Raw genomic sequence first — 22,040 nt, 5'->3', positions numbered from 1 at the left:
GGCCTCCCAAAGTGCTGGGATTACAGGTGTGAGCCACACACCTGGCCTTGATACTTTCTTAAAAACAAAACACACACAAAAAACCAAACCCAGCTTTGAGATATAATCCACATACTGCCCATTTAAAATACACAATTCAGTGATTTTTTTTTATATTCCCAAGGCTGTGCAACCATCATCATCATTATTTAGTTCCAGAACATTTTCTTTTCTTTTTTTTTTTTTTTGAGATGGAGTTTCGCTCTTGTTGCCCAGGCTGGAGTGCAGTGGCGCGATCTCGGCTCACTGTAACCTCCGCCTCCCAGGTTCAAGCAATTCTCCTGCTTCAGCCTCCCGAGTAGCTGGGATTACAGGCACATGCCACCATGCCCGGCTAGTTTTTTATATTTTTAGTAGAAAAGGGGTTTCACTATGTTAGCCAGGCTGGTCTCGAACTCCTGACCTCAGGTGATCCGCCTGCCTTGGCTTCCCAAAGTGCTAGGATTACAGGCGTGAGCCACCGCGCCTGGCCTAGATCCAGAACATATTCATCGCCCTCAAAAGAAACCTCATTTCCCCTAGCAATTATTCCCCATTCTTTTCTCTTCCCAGCCCCTGGCAACCACGAATCTAATTTCTCTCTCTGTGGACTTGCCTATTCAAGACATTTCATATAGATGGAATCATATAATATGTGACCTTTTGTGTCTGGCTTCTTTCTTTTTTCTTTCTTTTTTTTTTGAGACAGAGTTTTCCTCTTGTTGCCCAGGCTGGAGTGCAGTGGTGCGATCTCAGCTCACAGCAACCTCCGCCTCCCGAGTGCAAATGATTCTCCTGCCTCAGCCTCCCTAATAGCTGGGATTGCAGGCATGCACCACCACACCTGGCTAATTTTGTATGTCTGGCTTCTTTCTCAGCATTATGTTTTCAAGGTTCATCTATGTTATAGAATGTATCAGTATTTCATTCCTTTTTATGGGCAAATAATATTCCATTGTGTACATATATTACATTTTGTTTATCCATCAATTTATGGACACAGGTTGTTTTTACTTTTAGCTATAACAAATGATACTGCTATGAACATTAGTGCACAAGTTTTTATGTGAACATACGTTTTCCATTCTCTTGGGTATACAGCTAGGAGTAGAACTGCTGGGTCATATGGTAACTGTATGTTTAACTTTTCGAGGGCCAGGTGAGGTGGCTCATGTCTGTAATCTCAGCACTTTGGTAGGCCAAGACAGGCAGATTACTTGAGGTCAGGAGTTTGAGACCAGCCTGGCCAACATAGTGACACACTGTCTCTGCTAAAAATACAAAAGTTAGCCGGGTGTGGTGGCAGGCACCTGCAGTCCCAGCTACTCGGGAGACTGAGATACGAGAATCATTTGAACTTGGGAGGCAGAGGCTGCAGTGAGCCGAGATTGCGCCACTGTACTCCAGCCTGGGCAACAAAGCAGGCTGGAGTGCAGACTCCGTCTCCAAAAAAAAAAAAAAAAGTAATACATGCCACAAACACCTTCCAGTTTGTGGTTTGTCTTCTCCGTGTGTGTGTTTTTTTTAAATCACATCTTTAATGTAGTTCTATTTATCAATTTTACCCTTTATGGTTAGCTCTGTTTTTGTATTTGGTTTAGGAAATCTTTCCCTCTTCTGAGACCACAAATTTTTTTTTAATTTTAAATTTCTAAACTTTTTAAAGTACACTAAGTGAAACAATACTGAATTGTTTAAAAATTATTCTCATTTGCTGGTGGGGAGCAGTGGCTCATGCCTGTAATCCCAGAACTTTGAGAAGCCATGGTGGGTGGATCACTTGAGGTCAGGAAATTGAGACCAGCCTGGCCAACATGGTGAAACCCCATCTCTACTAAAAATACAGAAATTAGCCGAGCATGGCAGCGCATGCCTGTAATCCCAGCTACTAGGGTGGGTGAGGCATGAGAATTGCTTGAACCAGGGAGACAGAGGTTGCAGTGAGCCGAGACTGCGCCACTGCACTCCAGCCTGGGTGATGGAGTAAGACTCTGTCTCAAAAAAACAAACGTTATTCTCATTTGCTATGTTACTAATGTAGTAAGCAGATAATATATCAATACAATTAAACTGAAGGCTTAAAGGGAAACTGGGTTGTATGAGGCAATATTTCTCATTCACTTTATTCTGAAGCCATATCCTTAAAGTTGGACTAGCATTTCAAGAGTTCCTAGGCTGGGCGCGGTAGCTCACGCCTGTAATCCCAGCACTTTGGGAGGCCGAGGTGGGCAAATCACCTGAGGTCAGGAGTTCGAGACCAGCCTGGTCAACACTGTGAAACTCCATCTCTACAAAAATCACAAAAAACTTAGCCAGGCATGGTGGTGCATGCCTGTAATCCCAGCTACTCAGGAGGCTGAGGCAAGAGAATTACTTGAACCCGGGAAGTGGAGGTTGCAGTGGGCCAAGATCACACCACTGCACTCCAGCCTGAGTGACAGAGGGAGACTCCATCTCAAAAAAAACAAAAAAGAAAAAACAAGAGTATCTGATGAAAAAAAGTTACAGAACTGTATGTATTTTTTATATAGATATATAAAGTAAAATAAATTAGACAATTGCAATTAATTTATGCTTATCTATGGATGAATTTTTTTTTGGAATACACAAGACTGTGGTTACTTACCAGTCTATACCCACTGTCTTCTTTTTTTCATGAACATGGGTTATGGGTTAACATTTTAATTTAAATATTAGAGGCTTTTGAAGTAAATAAAGTCAATTTATATTTTTTAGAAAAAATTAGTACACTGGCCATAGGCAGGCTCAAGAATCAAGGGTACATTCAAGGAGTCAAGGAGACTAGGTCATCTCAGCATGTCACAAGATGCTCAGCTGGCCTGGCATGGTGGCTCACTCACGCCTGTAATCCCAGCACTTTGGGAGGCCAAGGAGGGAGGATTGCTTGAGCTTGGGAGTTTGAGACCAGCCTGGGCAACATGGTGAAACCCTGTCTCTACAAAAATTATAAAAGTTAGCCAGGCATGGTGGCATGTGCCTGTAGTCCTAGCTACTTGCAGGGCTGAGATGGGAGGATTGCTGAGCCACAGAGGTTGAGGCTGCAGTGAGCTGTGTTCACGCCACTGCACTCCAGCGTGGGTGACAAAGTGAGATCCCGTCTCGGGGAAAAAAAAAAAAGAAGATGCACAGCCATCTCAGTATGGGCCTTGGAACCCTGGGATCAAAGAAAAGGTTAGGTAAGCTGGTTGCTAACAGAACTTTAACAGTTTGAGAGACACATAGGACTAGTCCTGTGGTAGTGGGTTATCAGAACTTATAAACATTAGTGTTACTAAAGTTGGTATACAACTCCCCCACTGCTAAATTTGACTGGCTTAAAAAAAAAAAGAAATACACAGGAAAGCAATATAATACAGTGGAAATCCCGAAAGCTTTGAAGTCCAGAAAATTCAAATACAGTTTAGTCACTTAGCAACTATTATTACTTATAACAAAAGCAAATTATTTAGACTCTCTAGGCCTCAGTTTCCACATCTGTAAAATAATAGAAATCTTTACATAAATGGTTCCCCATCTTTATACATACAAGGGATCCCATTTATAAGTTTTTTAGAAGTCTAAAGATTCCCCATAAAATCATCATATTTTCAGTACCCAAATACTGAAAACCTTTGGAAATCATGGAGGTTTTAAAGTTTGATAATACCTAAAGTTGGCAACAATGCGGGGAAAGAGCTACTGGCGGGCACTTATTTAGAGCAACCTATTAGGACAACTTGACAACGTCTATCAAATTATAAACACCTGATCCAGCAAATCTCATCTCTAAGACTTTATATTGCAAATACGTTTTACACAGTAGGCAAGGACACATGCCTGAAAACATTCACTACAGCATCATTTGTAATCACAAAGGATGGGGACCCTAATAAATGTTCAACAATGGGGAATGCATATATAAATGGTTATATTCCCAAACTAAAAACCATACTCTCTTCTATCAGCAATATAAACTGACACAACATTTCTAGATGGCCAATCCAGGAACAATACTGATCACAATTCTTAAAAACTGTGATGACCTTTGAGCCAACAATTTGTTTCAGAAATATATTTGCAGAACTAATTAACAATGCGAGAAAAGATACAGAGATAGGAATGTTCACTGAAGCTCTTAAAAATAGCAATATACCCTCTTACAACCCATTGTTAATAAGTTAATCAAATAATGGGAAATACAGTCAGTCATCAAAAATGTTATAGATGACTATTAAGATATTCACTATTAGGGGAAAAGGCAGGCAGAGTAATGTACAACTTGTATAATCTTTTTTTGTCAAATGAAAATCACCACATATAACATATAGGTGTATATAAAAATAAATATATGTACAGAATAAAAGTAACCATCAGTTATCTTCAGGTGGTGGGATTATGGTTAAACATTTTTTTGTTCCTTTTTTTTTTTCACTTTATAGTTTTTCTACAATGCATATATTATTTTTGTAGTACTAAAGCTGTTTTAGTTTTAAAGGAAATAAAATAATTAAAAAATAAAGTCCCTCGCAGCGATGCAATGACTCTATGAAAGTGCCTACTTCAGTTATGAATCTTGAGACATAACTGGTCAACAACTCATCTTAGGAGTGTAGAAATAGACATCAGAAATTAAATAGAAACCAATACTATATAGCCTTTCTATTAAAAAAAAATAAAATAAAATACACTAAAAACATTAGTCTTTCACCATTTCTTTCATGTAGACAACAATCCTATCCTATCTTCCATACTCAGGAACCAATAAACAAATGAATCTGCCAGAGAAAATACAGAACTGCCCTGGGAAAATTCTTACCAAACTAATGGAATTTTTCTCATTAAAGAAACAAAAACAACCAACCAAACAAACAAAAAAATCTTAACAGGAATTTTGGGTTGACATTTTCTCTCCGAGAAATTATCAATAGCAAGAATCTACTGCTCTCTCACTTGAAACACCAGTACCGAGTCAGCACTAACTTAGAAGGAATAGCGCCATCTACAGAAATCACTTCCGTATCAGAGAATCATTACTAAATTCATTTTCCAACTAGTAGAACCACATCTGTACCTAACTAAACAGTATGGCTGTCCCTGAGACCTTTTTTATTCTTTCACCCCTCTAGCCCAGGATTATTATTTCCCAATAATCCCACTTACCATTGTTGTTGGCAATTAGTGTGACAAGAGTCTTCTTTGTACTGTCGCTGTTCTGTGCCCCGCTGCTACTAACGGTGGTGGATGTAGAGAGGTGCCCAGCAACAGAAGCATGGGCAGCGATGGGCACTGGAGCCGAGACTGGCTGCTGGCTCACAGAAACTGTGGGGAAGGGGAGGCATAGTCACTTGGAGACAGGGACAGATGACACTAAAGGATACTGCTCTAATCTTCCCTTTCCATCTTATTGTGGGTCTCTATAGCCAAAAAGTTTCCTGTTTCATAAATCCAACTGTTCATGTGATTTCTCCTCCTACTTAACCCTTAGTCCACCATTTAAACACAATCCCTTCTTCGTCTCACATCTCCTGGTTAATTAAGTTACATCACGGAGCCCACTGAACTGGGATTTTAATCTTTGCTTACATAGCACTAGCAAACCTCTAGGACTCAAAGGTTTATTATTACCACTAGTGGTATTCATAATCATGCATATTAAGCCATCCAAAAGACCCTGAACTGTGCCCTATTTCAGCCCAAACCAATGCCATCTTCAGGTCTCAAGACAGGAAAGATAAAAATATAGAGCAACTGGTACAATTTAGGGGAGCAAAAGAACTACCACCCATTTTCTGAATTCAGGGCAATCTAGAATTTGACCCAGCAGTATCACCTTTATGAAAGAAAAGCTAACAAGCCTAAATTTGTAAACTGTCCATGAAGGCAGACACAAGGCAATTTCTACTCCACTCACAAAGGAAACCAAGTTCAAGTAAAACAAAATAAAACAAAAAAAACAAGACTATGGGAACCTATTTTTGACTGGGTACATAAATGAGCACTGACACACACACACCACCACTTTGAATTCTTGTTCATACATCTTTTAGTAAGAAGACTGCTAGATATTTGATAAATACTGGTTAATCCAACCTTCCAATGTTTTCGATGAATTAAATATATAGTTTCTAGCTATATGGATGAGGAAACTGAGGTTTTCACAGATTAGAGCATAGGAAAAAAGGCAGCACCAGTGAGTGCCACAATGAGGTCCCCCTGGATTCTTCAAGTCCTTTTCCATCTCACACTTTGTTAACCAAAATACCATTCAATTTAATTAATTTAAACCATCTAAGATCAGAAGAGCTTTTGTTACCTGTGGTAGTTTTATCCACTGAATTATAATCTTCAACTACAGAGTCCTCAATGACATCACTGATTTTCTGCCATGGCTCCAACTCCTCCTCCTCACATTCCATGAACAGGTCGGTGTCCGCCATGCTATAAGAAAAACATTCAAATAAGATATGGGCCTAAGAATAGGAGATATTGCTTTATACCAAATATGAAATCAGAACTTTGACTCCATTGGTAACCTACCTCCCTTGGACTCCTTTATCATATCCTCTAGCCTTCCTCCATTTCCAAGGGTTCAGAATTACAACTTCTATTATTGAATATTAGAATCCATTCCACAGCAAATTATTTAATAATTAGGGTTACAGGCCGGGCATGGTGGCTTCTGCCTGTAATCCCAACATTTTGGGAAGCCGAGGGAGGTGGATCACCTGAGGTTGGGAGTTAGAGAACCAGACTGGCCAACATGGCAAAACCCTGTCTTTACTCAAAATACAAAAATTAGCCAGGCGTGGCGGTGCACGCCTGTAATTCCAGCTACTTGGGAGGCTGAGGCACGAGAATCGTTTGAATCCAGGAGGCAGAGGTTGCAGGGGGTCAAGATCACAACACTGCACTCCAGCCTGGGGGACAGAGTGAGACTCTGTCTCAAAAAAAAAAAAAAAAATTAGGATTATAAAAGTTTAGGCCAGGCACAGTGGCTTATGCTTGTAATCCCGGCATTTTGGTAGGCTGAAGTGGGTGGATCACGAGGTCAGGAGTTCAAGACCAGCCTGGCCAACATGGTGAAACCCCATCTCTACTAAAAACACAACAATTAGCCGGGCACGCTGGCAGGCGCCTGTAAGCCCAGCTACTTGGGAGGCTGAGGCAGGAGAATTGCTTGAACCCCGGGCAGCAGAGGTTGCAGTGAGCCAAGATCGCACCACTGCACTCCAGCCTGGGCAATAGAGACTCCGTCTCAAAAACAACAACAACAACAAAAAGTTTAATGTGTAATACCCAGGGCCAGGGTTAGGATGAGGACAGTGAGGTGAGTCAAGCGAGTGCAGGATCGGATTCAGTCTTTATTTAAAATAGATATTCTGTTCATTATGGATTGTTCTGCATTAATATTGATCTTTTAAAATGATGCATTAAAATGCATTTATTATGATTACTGAACCTCTCTGTAATCCTTTAAATTTTGCATCTAAGATGAGAACCTTACTTGTCATACTCTAGTCCCAGTCCTACTACTACCTTGTACGTCTAGTCTAGGAAATCCTGGAGGCCATTCCACTGTGATTTCGGAGACAACCCTTAATTTGAAAACACTGCCTAAATTACATGTCCCTTTAAAAAATTAAAGTCTGAGCCGGGTGCAGTGGCTCACGCCTGTAATCCCAGCACTTTGGGAGGCTGAGGTGGGCGGATCACCTGAGGTCGGATCACCTGAGATCGGGAGTTCGAGATCAGCCTGACCAACATGGAGAAAACCCATCTCTACTAAAAACACAAAATTAGCCGGGCGTGGTGGTGCATGCCTGTAATCCCGGCTACTCGGGAGGCTGAGGCTGGAGAATCGCTTGAACATGGGAGTGGAGGTTGCAATGAGCCACAATTCCCGCCACTGCACTCCAGCCTGGGCAACAACAGAGAAAGTCCATCTCAAAAAAAAAAAATAAATAAAAACAAATAAATAAAGTCTGTATCTCTGCATTGCAAACAAAGAGTTAATGCTATTCTGCCCTCCAATAACAGTTTACTAAGGGTCAGTTTCTCTGTGTTGGAACGGGAGTACTATTACTGCTCAATGTTCAAACAAAGCCTTTACTGTAAGGCTCTAAGTGTCCTTAGTGTCTTAGTAATTCTGCTGCTACATCCATAAGCGAAAACCAAAACCAAACAACCAACCTAACCATTCTGTTTATTGAGTATTTAGTTAGGGCTATACATCCTGACAGTAGCAGTTTGCAAGATGCCCAACAGATGGCATTGTTTCCCTTGAAAATTGAAAACAATCTTGCAGTGCCCCAGTGAGTCAGCTATAGCCAGGGGCACTCTGGGTTTTAATGGGTAAAGTGCTTAACTGGATTCTAACTGGTCTTTAATCTTCTATTTTAATTATTTCTGTCTTTCTAAACCAAAGCCACAAAGGGGGTGAGGAAAGAAAAAGATCTAAGGGATCAACTTACTTAAATTCTCTTATTTTCAGGCTTAATTATGTGAAGACAATACTAGCCAGAAACTGAATTAAAAAGAAATCAAATCCATATCACAGGTATTCTTTGAGACAAAGACAACACATGCCTTTGTTTTCCAGTCTAATTCCACTACAAAATACATTTTCAAAAACTTTTTCCTTAAATACTTAATTTTATTCCATTGTTCTTTGCTGTATAACTTTCTGAGAGCTTAGTCAACAGATAATTAATGCGCAAATATCCAACACCCAGCAGAATAAATATAAACTGTGGATAATAACCTCTGCCGATGGTTTTCAAGGACCTACTTTTGTCCTGACCACTTACAAGCAAACTCTCCACACATATGAAAACTTTGATTTGGAATATGAAGAGCTATCAGAATACAAATTGTGGTTTTCAGTGTCATGCCTGTGGTTATTTTAATAGCATATCCAAAAGGGTGTTCTTTTATCTGAAGTATTTACAATACCTTAAGAGTTTCAGTTCTTTATTTTATAAAGCAATGAATTTTAATAAGAATATTGAAATTTCTTCCATTTGACCTTCTGAGAGAAATGGAAAGAACTCCAGCTTGGGTAGCACAGCAAGACTCCATCTCTACAAAATTTTTTTAAAAATTAGCCAGGCGTGCAGCACACACCAGTGGTCCCAGCTACCAGGGAGGATGAGGTGGGAGGATTGAGGATCGCCTGAGCCCAGGAGTTCGAGGTTACAGTGAGCTCGAGGTTACAGTAACTGCAGTGGTGCCACTGCACTCCAGCCTGAGCTGGAGAGCTGGAGAGCAATACCCCATCCCTACAAAATAAAATAAAAAACAAATGGAAATAACCGAAAAGGGTAGATCTGAAAAGATGGCAAAGAAAAATGTTTATGTCCTAACTACTTGTTAATCAAGTGAGAAAAATATCTCTTCTCCTTAGGTATGAGTACTGCCAAGATATCCAATGTAAATTAAAAGACTCAAAATGAAAAGAAAATCGAACTTGGCTGGACACAGTGGCTCACATCTGTAATCTCAACACTTTGGGATGCTGAGAAGGGTGGATCATTTGAGGTCAGGAGTTCCAGACCAGCCTGGCCAACATGGTGAAACCCCACCTCTACTAAAAATACAAAAACTAGCCGGACATGGTGGCACACGCCCGTAATCCCAGTTACTCAGGAAGCTGAGGCAGGAGAATCGCTTGAACCCAGGAGGCAGAGGTTGCAGTGAGCCAAGATCACGCCACTGCACTCCAGCCTGGGCAACAGAAGCCAGACTCTGTCTCAAAAAAAAAAAAAAAAAGAAAGAAAGAAAAAAAAGAAAATCCAACTTATGGGGAAATATTTTTCATTTTTTTTTAACAACATAGAAGATGGAGTTAGCTAATAAGGTTTGTCAACTCAGAAAATATTAGGTCTGCTGACTGAACATATTTCACAGACTTATACACAAAGCATCTCTGAAAGACACTGAAGCCAAATTTTTCAAAACTGTCCTTGATTCTGACCTACACTCTGCTATCTCAGGATGTGATCAATTCCTTTCACTTTCAGCATCTATAACTCAGGGTCTAAAACATGATACAACAGAGATATATCAACCTAATATAAATATTCAGCAAACCAAAAATAGAAAATTCAAATTTAGATCCTTCTTGTAGTTTTCTAGCTATCAAAAGGAAATCTTATACTAACATAATAAAATGCAGTATTTAATATTTCTACCAAGATTCTCAAGAAACACCACCATTCTCTGTGGTCTTTCAAGTGATCCATGGCATACAGTCTCCTTTCAACTTTTTTTTTTTTTTTTAGCCCCGATCATGGCAAGGGCAGCCTTTCAACTATTTTTGAACAAAGAAGACAGGAATTACTAAATATGCAGTGTTAACATGTATATCCAGATTCTGAAAATGTGCCCTCCTCAAAAAAAAAAATAGATCTTCCCAAACTATCGTTCCACACATTTAACCTCCTTCCATACCAAATCTTTCTCATAAGGAAAAAAAAAAAAAAACAACAAATTTTATTCCCTCTTCCCTAATTTCTTGCTATGAAGGATTGGATACTTATCACACTAAAAAAATTATGCTGAAATGTAATCCTTAAGGGGCATTTTAATTTCTCATTTTTTATTTCAAAACTGCCAAACAGAAATGCGAATTTCAGATATTTAAAGCCAGCCCATAGTGAATACAGTGCTACATCAAGAGGAAAACGGCCGGGCGCGGTGGCTCACGCCTGTAATCCCAACACTTTGGGAGGCTGAGGTGGGGGGATCACCTGAGGTTGAGAGTTCGAGACTAGCCCGGCTAACATAGTGAAACCCCATCTCTACTAAAAATACAAAAATTAGCCAGGTGTGGTGGCACACGCCTGTAATCCCAGCTACTCAGGAAGCTGAGGCAGGAGAATCGCTTGAACCTGAGAGGTGGAGGTCGCAGTGAGCTGAGATCGTGCCACTGCACTCTAGCCTGGGCGATAGAGCAAGACTCCATCTCAAAAAAAAAAAAAAGGAAAACTTGGATGGGCAGTAAATTTGGGAATCATACTGCAACAAGTGAACAGGCAAATTTTCATACGAGTCTCTGAATCAAAATTGTAGTGGTTCCTTTTCTGCTAATTTTAATGATACAAATTTTAATTGAATAAAAAAGTTAGACATGTATTCGTCGCTCAGTTTCAAAAATTATCAACTCAAAATGGATTCCTTCATTTATGCCCCCACTTCCCTGTATTATATTGAAACAAATCTCTAAAACATCATATTCATAAATATTTTGGTATGTAGGTCTAAAAGATAAGGACTTTAAAAGACTATAGTTTAAAAAAATTGTATGGCTGGGCGCGGTGGCTCAAGCCTGTAATCCTAGCACTTCGGGAGGCTAAGGCGGGCGGATCACATGAGGTGAGGAGTTTGAGACCAACCTGGCCAACACGGTGAAACCCTGTCTCTACTAAAAATACAAAAATTAGCCAGGTGTGTAATTCCAGCTACTCAGGAGGCTGAGACAGGAGAATTGAACCCAGGAGGCGGAGGTTGCAGTGAACCGAGATTGTGCCACTGCACTCCAGCTTGGACAACAGAGCAAGACTCCATCTTAAAAACAAAAAAATTGTATTACCATTACATGCCTAAAAAATTGATAATCCCTTAATATGAAATATCTAGTCATCATCCCAATTTCTTTTTTCTCTTCTTTTTTTGTGAGATGTGGTCTCATCCAGGCTGGAGTACAATGGCACAATCTCGGCTCACTGCAACCTCCACCTCCCAGGCTCAAGAAATCCTCCCACCTCAACCTCTTGAGTAACTCTTGGGACAAAGAGCTAACTAACTCTTGGGATAACCAAGAGCCACCATGTCTGGCTAATTTTTTTTTTTTTTTTTTTTTTTTTTGGTAGAGAGGGGGTCTTACCATGTTTCCCAGGCTGGTCTCAAACTCCTGGACTCAAGCAACACACCTGCCTCAGATTCCCAAAGTGCTGGGATTATAGGTATGAGCCACTGTGCCCAGCTTTTGATGTGTTTTGATCCATGCAGTTATCTTTACAGATACTCAATGTGCCCTATTTTGGCCAGTGGGAACGTCTTCAGTTGGCTGCTGAGTCCTTCTGACACAACCCTAGCATCGTTTGATAAAATCTTTGCTGATAGTCAAGATGTTTCAGCTTATCTCATATATTTCCTGCCCCAGACCTAGAACCAACCATTTCTTCAAGGAATGATACTGGTGGGGAATGAGTTTCCAAGACCACAATAAAAGGCTAGGGTCCTTCTTGCTCATTTTAAATAAAAAATTACCTCCATATGAATCCCCAAGTATTAGCTATCTTCAACTTTGCTCTTACGTCATCTGACAGAAAAATTCCACATCCACAAATATATTTCTTAGAAACCTAAAAAAAAACTTTCTCCTGAAAATTTTACTTGAAATGTTTGTCTTATATATTTATTAAACCACTCATTACTTCCCCTCTTATCCTATCCTGACTGTAGGTATTCCCCTAACAAAATACCTAGATCATTAAGATAATTTATATGTAGTTAAGAAATTTTGGCCAGGTGTGGTGGCTCACATCTGCAATCCTAGCACTTCGGGAGGCTGAGGTGAGAGGATTACCTGAGTTCAGGAGTTCGAGACCAGCTTGTGCAACATAGAGAGACCTCATCTCTATTAAAATTTTTTAAAAATTATTTTAAAAAGATAAATTTTAAGGAAAATATAATCAAACAATCAAAGGTTAACAAAGAGGACACATTTAGTTTAATCAAGCCTTTTAGCAAGTAACTTTTCCAGACTATCTTTTCTTTGCTTGTAATCCCACCACTTCAGGAGGCTGAGGTGGGAGAACTGCTTGAGCCCTAATTCTTTGAGCCCAGAGGTTCGAGACCAGCCTGGGCAACTTGGTGAAATCTCATCTCTATAAAAAGTAGAAAAATTAGCAGAGTGTTGGTGGCATGCACATCTGTAGTCCCAGCTACTCAACAGGCTGAGGTGGGAGAATCTCTTAAGTCCAGGAGGTGGAGGCTGAAGTGAGCTGTGATCGAGCCACTGCACTCCAACCTGGGCAACAGAGCAAGACCCTGTTCTCAAAAACAAACAAACAAACACGCAAACAAACAAAACTATCTTTCCTTGAACACAAGATATAGACAGATCATGTCAAACATTTCAAACAAAATTCTCAACTATTCCTAAGCTAGTAAGGATCTTTTTCAAGCAAATGCATGAGGGGGTGGTGGCAGAGGTGGAAAACAGAGATTTAGATACAGCAGAAAGCGTACACCTTTACTTTCAAAACAAGAGCTCATTTCGAACCTTCAATTAAATTCCCAATAGTGCTAAAATATTTCATCATATTCCAGTGTTCTCCAACATATATCAGGCACCGCCCAAGCTATACACTACATCTGCAGAAGGGATTCATTCAACACCTGTACCTAGCTTACATCAAGGGAACCCTAGTTCATAAAAGGCATAAATAAATAATTAAGGAGTCTTCATAAGTGACAGTGAATTTTATCAGAGGTCACGTTTGCCCCCCAGAGGGCATGTGGCAATGTCTAGAGACATTTTTGGTAGTCACAATCAGGGTGGGGGTGAGGAGAGGTGTTACTGACCTATCTAGTGGGTAGTGGCCAGGAGTGCTACAAAACATCCTACAATGCATAGGATAGCCTGGAGATTATCCGACCCTAAATGTCAATAGTGCCAAGGCTGAAAATCACTGATCAAACTGAATACATGTTCTGAAAACGAGGGCAATTAAAAAAAAATCATCCCACATTCTATACATAAAGAACTATCATTTCTTTTTAAAAATATTTGTCCTCTCAGGCCAGGCACAGTGGCTCACGCCTGTAATCCCAGCACTTTGGGAGGCCGAGGTGGGCGGATCACGAGGTCAGGAGATCAAGACCATCCTGGCTAACACGGTGAAACCCCGTCTCTATTAAAAATACAAAAAATTAGCCGGGCGTGGTGTCGGCTGCCTGTAATCCCAGCTACTCGGGAGGCTGGGGCAGGAGAATGGCATGAATCTGGGAGATGCAGCTTGCAGACTGCACCACTGCACTCCAGCCTGGGAGACAGTGCGAGACTCCGTCTCAAAAACTCTGCAACAGAGCAGAACAAGGTTCTTATGAATTATTCAAATGGTTATATCTTGTATGTTAAAAAATTTTTTTATAAAACCCATATATACCTAGTCTGTTTCATCCTATAATCACCTACCTGTGAAACTTGAATTTTTTTTTTTTTTTTTTTTTGAGACGGAGTATTGCTCTGTCGCCCAGGCTGCAGCGCAGAGGCACGATCTCGGCTCACTGCAACCTCCGCCTACCGGGTACAAGTAATTCTCCTGTTTCAGTCTCCCAAGTAGCTGGGACTACAGGTGCCCACCACCACGGCCGGCTAGTTTTTGTATTTTTAGTAGAGATGGGTTTTCACCATATTGGCCAGGCTGGTCTTGAACTCCAGACCTCAGGTGATCCACCTGCCTTGGCCTCCCCAAAGTGCTGGGATTACAAGTATGAGCCGCAGCACCCAGCCAGGAACTTGATTTTATCTTCATATTCATCTGACAACTTTTAGGTCACAGGGTCTTTGTCGCCTGGGCTGTAGCGCAGTGGCGCGATCTCAACTCACTGCAGCCTTGACCCCTTGGGCTCAAGCAATCCTCCCGTCTCAGCCTCCCAAGTAGCTGGGACTACAGGCATGTGCTACCATGCCTGGTTAATTTTTGTATTTTCTATAAAGCTAGAGTTTTGCCATATTGCCCAGGCTGGTCTTGAACTTCAGGACTCAAATGATCTGCTTGCCTTGGTCTCCCAAAGTGCTGGGTTTTACAGGCATGAGCAGTCGTGCCCAGCCTCCCCAGTTCTAAATTTTTTCTAGTTGTGGCCCCTTTACAATTCCTCTACAGGTTACTTTTGCTACATATAAACTCTTCTAGCTTCTTCAACTTTCAAATCATTTTTGCAGAGAGCAATGCCTCAAAGTGACAAAATGGAAACCTATTTCTATGTTCTTCCTCAAAAATCTTATTTATGGTTGAACTTAAAAGTTACAGTAGCTCTGTATCTCAAAAGCCAAAGGTTATGATCGTAATATGTTTAAATAGAAAAACATTAGCCAGGCCCGGTGCAGTGGCTCACGCCTGTAATCCCAGCACTTTGGGAGGCCAAGGTGGGTGGATCACTTGAGGTCAGGAGTTCGAAACCAGCCTGGCCATGACCATGACCAGAGATGTGGTGAAACCCCGTCTCTACTAAAAAAACAAAATACAAAAATTAGCCAGGTGTGGTGGCACACGCCTGTAATCCCAGCTATTCAGGAGGCTGAGGCAGGAGACTGCCTCAAAGGGAAAGAAAAAAGAAAAACATTAACCAATAAACTATTGACTAATAATTCACATTAGTTATCAGCTATTTTGTCTATGGCATTTTTTTGCAAACAAATACACAAGAAAAGCCAAAAACAATGTATGAAGTATTACTGACAATAATATTTAACCTGAATCAAACCAATTATTTATTTATTTTATTTTTTTTAAATTTTTTGAGATGGAGTTTCACTCTTGTTGCCCAGGGTGGAGCCCAATGGCGCGATCTCAGCTCACTGCAACCTTCACCTCCTGGGTACAAGCGATTCTCTTGCTTCAGCCTCTCAAGGAGCTGTAATTACAGGGGTGCGTTACCATGCCTGGTTAATTTTGTACTTTTAGTAGAGATGGGGTTTCACCATGTTGGTCAGGCTGGTCTTCAACTCCTGACCTCAGGTGATCCACCCGCCTCAGTCTCCCAAAGTGCTGGGATTACAGGTGTGAGGCACCGCGCCTGGCCCAAATCCATTATTTAAACGTAACTTTGCGTTTACAAGAAATACAGCAATAAAAGAACAAATTAAGTATCACCACAAACAAATAATGAGATAAATCCAGAAGGTGGGACATTCTAGAAGGAAATAATCAAATGCAGAATATGGAACATTCTATAAAATTAATAGAGTCTCTTTAAAAATGTCAATGTTCAGCTGGACGCGGTGGCTCACGCCTGTAATCCCAGCACTTCGGGAGGCCAAGGCAGGTGGATCACCTCAGATCAGGAGTTCGAGACCAGCCCGACCAATATGATGAAACCCAGTCTCTGCTAAAAATACAAAAATTAGCCGGGCGTGGTGGTGGGCACCTGTAATCCCAGCTACTCGGGAGGCTGAGACAGGAGAATTGCTTGAACCCGGGAGGTGGAGGTTGCAGTGAGCCGAGACGGTGCAATTGCACTCCAGCCTGGGCAACAAGAGCAAGACTCCGTCTCAAAAAAAAAAAAAAAAGTCAATGTTGGCCGGGCATGGTGGCAGGCCAAGGTGGTAGGATTGCTTAAGGTCAGGAGTTCAAGACCAATCTGGGAAACAGAACTGATCCCTCTAAAAAATTTTTAAACAGAAAGGATAATCATATTATATTCATGTAGGAGAATGTATTTATTCCTAGGAAATGCACAAAATATTTAATAGAAATATCTTGAAAGTGACTTTCAAGGGGTTAAGCAAATACATAGATATTTGGTTTTTTTTTTTGAGACAGGGTGTCATTCTATCCCCTAGGCTGGAGTGCAGTGGCACAATCACGGCTTATTGCAGCCTCAACCTCCTGGGCTCAGGTGATCCTCCTGCCTCAGCCTCCCAAGTAGTTGTCACTACAGGCGGGCTATTTTGATATTTTCTTATAGATACTAGTATGCCAACTTTCAAAAAATATTTGGCATGGGCCAAAACATTAAAAATCATCCTGTCACCAGGCGCAGTGGCTCACGCCTGTAATCCTAGCACTTTGGGAGGCCAATGCAGGCAGATCACAAGGACAGGAGTTCGAGACCAGCCTGGCCAACACAGTGAAACCCCGTCTCTACTAAAAATACAAAAATTAGCCATGCGTGGTGGCTGGTGCCTGTAGTCCCAGCTACTCGGAAGGCTGAGGCAGGATAATCGCTTGAATTCGGGAGGCAGAGGTTGCAGTGAGCCAAGATTGTGCCACTGCCCTCTAGTCTAGGCAACAGAGCGAGACTCTGTCTTAAAAAAAAAAACGTCATTCTGTCTAGGTGGTGGATAGTTTAAGTGTTCCTTGTAGAATTCTTTCACCCTTTTCTTTTTTCTTCTTTTTGTGATGGAGTCTCGCTCAGTTGCCCAGGCTGGAGTGATCTTGGCTCACTGCAACCTCCGCCTCCCAGGTTCAAGTGATTTTCCCGCCTCAGCCTCCTGAGTAGCTGGGATTACATGCATGCGCCACAATGCCCAGCTAATTTTTGTATTTTTAGTAGAGACAGGTTTCACCATGTTGGTCAGGCTGGTCTTGAACTCCTGACCTTGTGATCCGCCCATCTTGGCCTCCCAAAGTGCTTCGGTTACAGGTGCGAGCCACTGCGCCCAGCCTCTTTCTCCCTTTTCGCATGCGTGAAATTTTCTTAATAAAAACTGAGGTGGGGTAGGAGGGAGTGGAACTACCTACTCATATCTTAGCTGTGATATTCTGTACTGCTACATTCTGCCTATCTCTTTGGTATTTACTAAATAACTGGTAGCCTTGTTGGTTGAATTTCTTGATTTATTCCCAGGACCAATTTTCATGTAGCTTGTATATATACATTCCTCTTTTATTTTTATGCATCCATTTTCACTTAATATACATTTCTTAAGACATAGCAAAATAGTTAAATAAGAAGTAACAAATTAAGGTGGATTATGTAGGCTACCAAGGAGGTACATTCCTTTCTTCCATTAATCCATTATTTGACATCTTGGTAACCTAGGTGGTTTCTCTATTTTGTAGTAATTGTAACATGCTTTTTTTGTGCACTCAATAGGTTTTACTTAACACTGCAGGCTCACACAGAACTATTAGCAATACTCAGTCTCTTGTCTCATCCTTCAATCCATAATATGGGAGTACCAGATAAATACTCTCCTGGAGGGAAGGGGATTATTTCTTAAATGCTGGCGAATATGGTAGTCTATACTAAGGCCCTATATGATCAGCTAGTCAATAAAAGTCTATATAATTGTAAAGGCAAGATAAAAACAGACCTTTTAAAACAATGTACTATTTAAAAGCAGCAAAAAGAATCCTGCAGATACACCTGTATACTTTTAAGGTATTTAATGGGCAGCAAATGTTGCCTATCTTCATCTCAAAGAAAATGAGAAAAAGATCTGTTTTCCACAACTATCCTGACATACTTGGTTCTTGAAGCTCTGAATTCCTTTGTCTTGTTCTTTCATAGCTGTAAAGTCCAGAAATGAAGAATGAAGAATTCAGAAATGAAGAATTTGGTATCTAACGTTTTCTATTTACTGCCAGTACATACCTGCCCAAAAATCAACATAAAAAGAACATTTGGAACAGGAAAAATATTTTACAGAAAACAAACATTTTAAGAATACCACTTTCTTGTTCCAGGGTGAAAAATAAACAATGATAATCCTCAACATAACTGGTAATTATGTTTTCAAGTTACCTCAATTTTTGGCTCTAAAAAGGACTAATACCAGAAAACCTATAGGGCTGAATACTTAATCTGTGTATAAAACTATAGTTAAACATGTAATAAGCTTTTATTTATCCAGTCTTTTGCACAGCCCATTTTGTCCCTCACAACATCTGTTATAGTACCTCATATGTAAGAATCATAACGGTTTTAAGTAGTCTTAATAACCTAAAATTTCCAAACTCAAAATACTTTCCTCTTGTCTGGTAGCCAATCCTGTATCAAGAAACACCCGAATACTTAGTTCTGTGCTCTTTACTAAAACAAGTAAGCAACAAGTTCTCTTTTTTAAAGGGGTTCAATATTCAGGAGTCCCTTTCCCAAGAAAAATATCTATACTATGATGGAAAGCTTTTCTTCAATGACAGCTGTGTGTTGCCTAAATTCCATTTCTATGCTTTCAATTTCTTTTAACTCTGCTAAAACCTAGCAATAGGTTAGTGTCTCTTTTCTGCTCTCTTCCCCTTGGTTACATATAAAAACACGTTTTTCAGTTGGGCGCGGTGGCTCACGCCTGTAATCCCAGCACTTTGGGAGGCCAAGGCGGGTCGATGAAGAGTTCAGGAGTTTGAGACCAGCCTGATCAACATGGTGAAACCCCATCTCTAGAAAAATACAAAAATTACCCAGGTGTGGTGGCGCGTGCCTGTAATCCCAGCTACTGAGGAAGCTGAAGGAGGAGAATCGCTTGAACCCAGGAGGCGGAGGGTGCAGTGAGCCGAGATTGTGCCATTACGCTCCAGCCTGGGCAATAGAGCGAGACTCCATCTCAAAAAAAAAAAAAAAAGACAAGTTTTTGTGGATATGGCTTAATATCACAAACAAGAATACCAAAGAATCTATCAAAATGTTACCATATTGATATTATGGCAAAGGCATTAACCAGCTCTAGGATTTGTAATCAACCAGCTCTAAAGTTTTTATTTTACAGATCAGGTCAAAACAGTGGTTTAGAGAGACGAAGTAACTTCCTCAAGGTTACAGTTAGTAAATATCCCAGTTAGGATTCAAAGCAAGCTTTTTTTGCTTTAGAATTCTTCCCCAGGTCACTGCCTCTTCCATCAACTTCAACTATTTATAAATTCTCCCAAGTTCCCCAAGGGAGTTAGATTTGAATGATGTAAAGAGCAGAAACATAGGACTGACTGAATGATTCTCATTTTTTTGACTCTTAAAATTATTGAAGACGCCAAAGATCTTTTGTTTATGTGAATTTTATCTTTCCACATTTACCACATTCAAATTTTTAAAATGTAGTATTTATCAATGTATTTTAAGACAAGCCCATTACAAGTTAACATAAATAACATTTCAACAAAAAATACTTTCCCTCCAAAAAGTGAGAAAAGTAACGTTGTTTTGCATTTTGCAAATCTCTTTTATGTCTAACTTGATAAAAGATGGTTGGATTCTCACAGTTACTTCTGCATTCAGTCTGTTGCTATATGTAGCTTTGGTTAAGTATATAATGAAAATCTAGTCGGAAAAGGGAGAAGTATTTTAATAACCTTTTCAGATAACTGTGTTTGGTAAATACTAAAACTCAACAAACGGTAGTTTCTTTTTTTTTTTTTTTTAATAAATAGAGACAGGGTCTCACTATGTTGACCAGGCTCAACTCCAACTCCTGGGCTCACACAATCCTTCCCCTTGGCCTCCCAAAGTGCTGGGATTACAGGAGTGAGCCACCACGCTAGGCCAAATAGTAGTTTCTTAAAGGACAGTTAACATTTTGGAATCTGAAACCACATCAATCCACTTTTTTACTGTTAAAATCCATTGCTATATCTGGAATTTTCAAAGGATCTTTTGCCTTTGCTTGATTTTGCAACATCATGCATTGGTCATTTGCAAAGCATAGATTTACTGAGTTATGCCCATCTTCCAAATAACATATTTCATTATACAACATTTTAAAATGTTGCAGTCCTTAACCACTGATATCATAAGGAAAGTCTTTTAAGTACTAGGAAGCTGTCAAACTCCAGCTGTCAACTTTTTAAAAATTCTAATTTTCACCCAAATTTTATCACTGGTAATAAATACTGTCAGTTGTTTTCCTAAAAGTGACAAGCTCACTTCATTTTCAAGAAATATCTGCCAAATACTAAGTGTGAAAAACCATAGTCTGCTAGTCGTTCTTTCAAGTAAAAATGCTACTCCATGAAATAAGCCATCATTCATTCACAACCCAATCTCACAAATGCTTTTCCTTCATGACAACAATCACACCTCCCTAGGCAGCATAAATGCTTTATCCATGTTTATTTAACCACAAATTCTTAAAAATTAAAAAGACATGTAGTCAAAAGCTAAGACTTAATAATAATAGGCTGGGCACGGTGGCTCATGCCTGTAATCCCAGCATTTTGGGACGCCGAGGCAGGTGGATCGCCTGAGGTCAGGAGTTCGAGACCAGCCTGGCCAACATGGCGAAACACTGTCTCTACTAAAAATACAACCAGGGAGGAAGAGATTGCAGTGAGCCGAGATAGTGCCACTGCACTCCACCCTGGGCGACAGAGCAAAACTCCGCCTCAAAAAAATAAAAATAGAATAATAAATTTTACTGCTTCAAGGGCATTCTCAAGTAGTTTGGTGCCCCTGACTTGCTTTGTGCTAAGGTACCGCCAGTAGTTTTACCCAGCCTTGCTTTTGAGCCATCAGTGTATCAGTGAAAACAATAAATAGCATCTTACTATTATTTTGAAAATAGTTATGACCTTGAGGCTACCCTGAAAGGGTAAGAGGAGATCCCCATGGGTCATCTGTCCAGACTTTGAGAACTGCTTTCCTACATTATACCACTAGTTCAAGGTGGGAGTGGAAACTCTAATTAAATCAGGTTCGTCCCAAGAGTCCACTCTGTTACCTCCTTTAGTTTGAGATACACCACCAACACAGCTCTGGAAAAGGGAAGGAAATCAACGGCACAAGGTGTCACCTGTTTCAACATCTTGAACACTTTTATGTTAGACCAGTAATTCTCAATGTAGTGGTTACATTAATCAGTCTCAGCCGCAGGACTGCTCATTTGAAAATGTAAAGATGACAACCCCCCTCTGCTCCATTCAAATAAATTTGGGGGATGAGGCCCCCCAAATTGTACGTTTAACCACTTTCAAGTTACTTTTTATGCACCCCGAAGTTGAGAACGATTGTGCTAACAGTTCGAATTCAGAGTTCAAGCTCTCAGACCCTGAGCAATAGTGTCTCAAAATTAATCGTTTGCCAAGGAGCAGCCCTCCCTGCCCCCTCCGTTTCCCTTTCCTCTAGTTGGGTAAATGCCTACAGAAGTAAAACCCCGGCCGGGCGCGGTGGCTGACGCCTGTAATCCCAGCACTTTGGGAGGCCAAGGTGGGCGGATCACCTGAGGTCAGGCGTTCAAGACCAGCCTGGCCAACATGGTGAAACCTCGTCCCTACTAAAAATACAAAAATTAGCCGGGCGTGGTAGCACATGCCTGTAATCCCAGCTACTAGGAAGGCTGAGGCAGGAGAATCACTGGAACC

At 40.6% G+C, this 22,040-nt stretch overlaps 1 protein-coding gene across 9 annotated transcripts in view; it reads right to left on the bottom strand.

Annotated features, from left to right (window-relative positions):
- The window catches only part of POGZ (pogo transposable element derived with ZNF domain), a 67,757-nt gene that overhangs the window by 32,769 nt on the left and 12,948 nt on the right, over positions 1-22,040 (bottom strand). For 2 of the 9 annotated variants that reach the window (XM_009431318.4, XM_063797579.1), the window contains one exon: positions 6,332-6,456. In XM_009431318.4, the coding sequence (XP_009429593.1) occupies positions 6,332-6,455 (124 nt within the window). In that variant the 5' untranslated portion in view covers position 6,456. Of the gene's footprint in view, positions 1-5,178; positions 5,338-6,331; positions 6,457-6,555; positions 8,569-11,411; positions 11,431-18,220; positions 19,004-19,154; positions 19,976-22,040 lie in introns of those variants that run through there. The other 7 variants (XM_054670972.2, XM_009431298.5, XM_054670980.2 and 4 more) reach the window with 7 other exon arrangements.

This window comes from Pan troglodytes, chromosome 1, assembly GCF_028858775.2.
Source record: "Pan troglodytes isolate AG18354 chromosome 1, NHGRI_mPanTro3-v2.0_pri, whole genome shotgun sequence".
Lineage (NCBI taxonomy): Eukaryota > Metazoa > Chordata > Mammalia > Primates > Hominidae > Pan > Pan troglodytes.
This window is presented reverse-complemented; position numbering and strand designations above follow the sequence as displayed.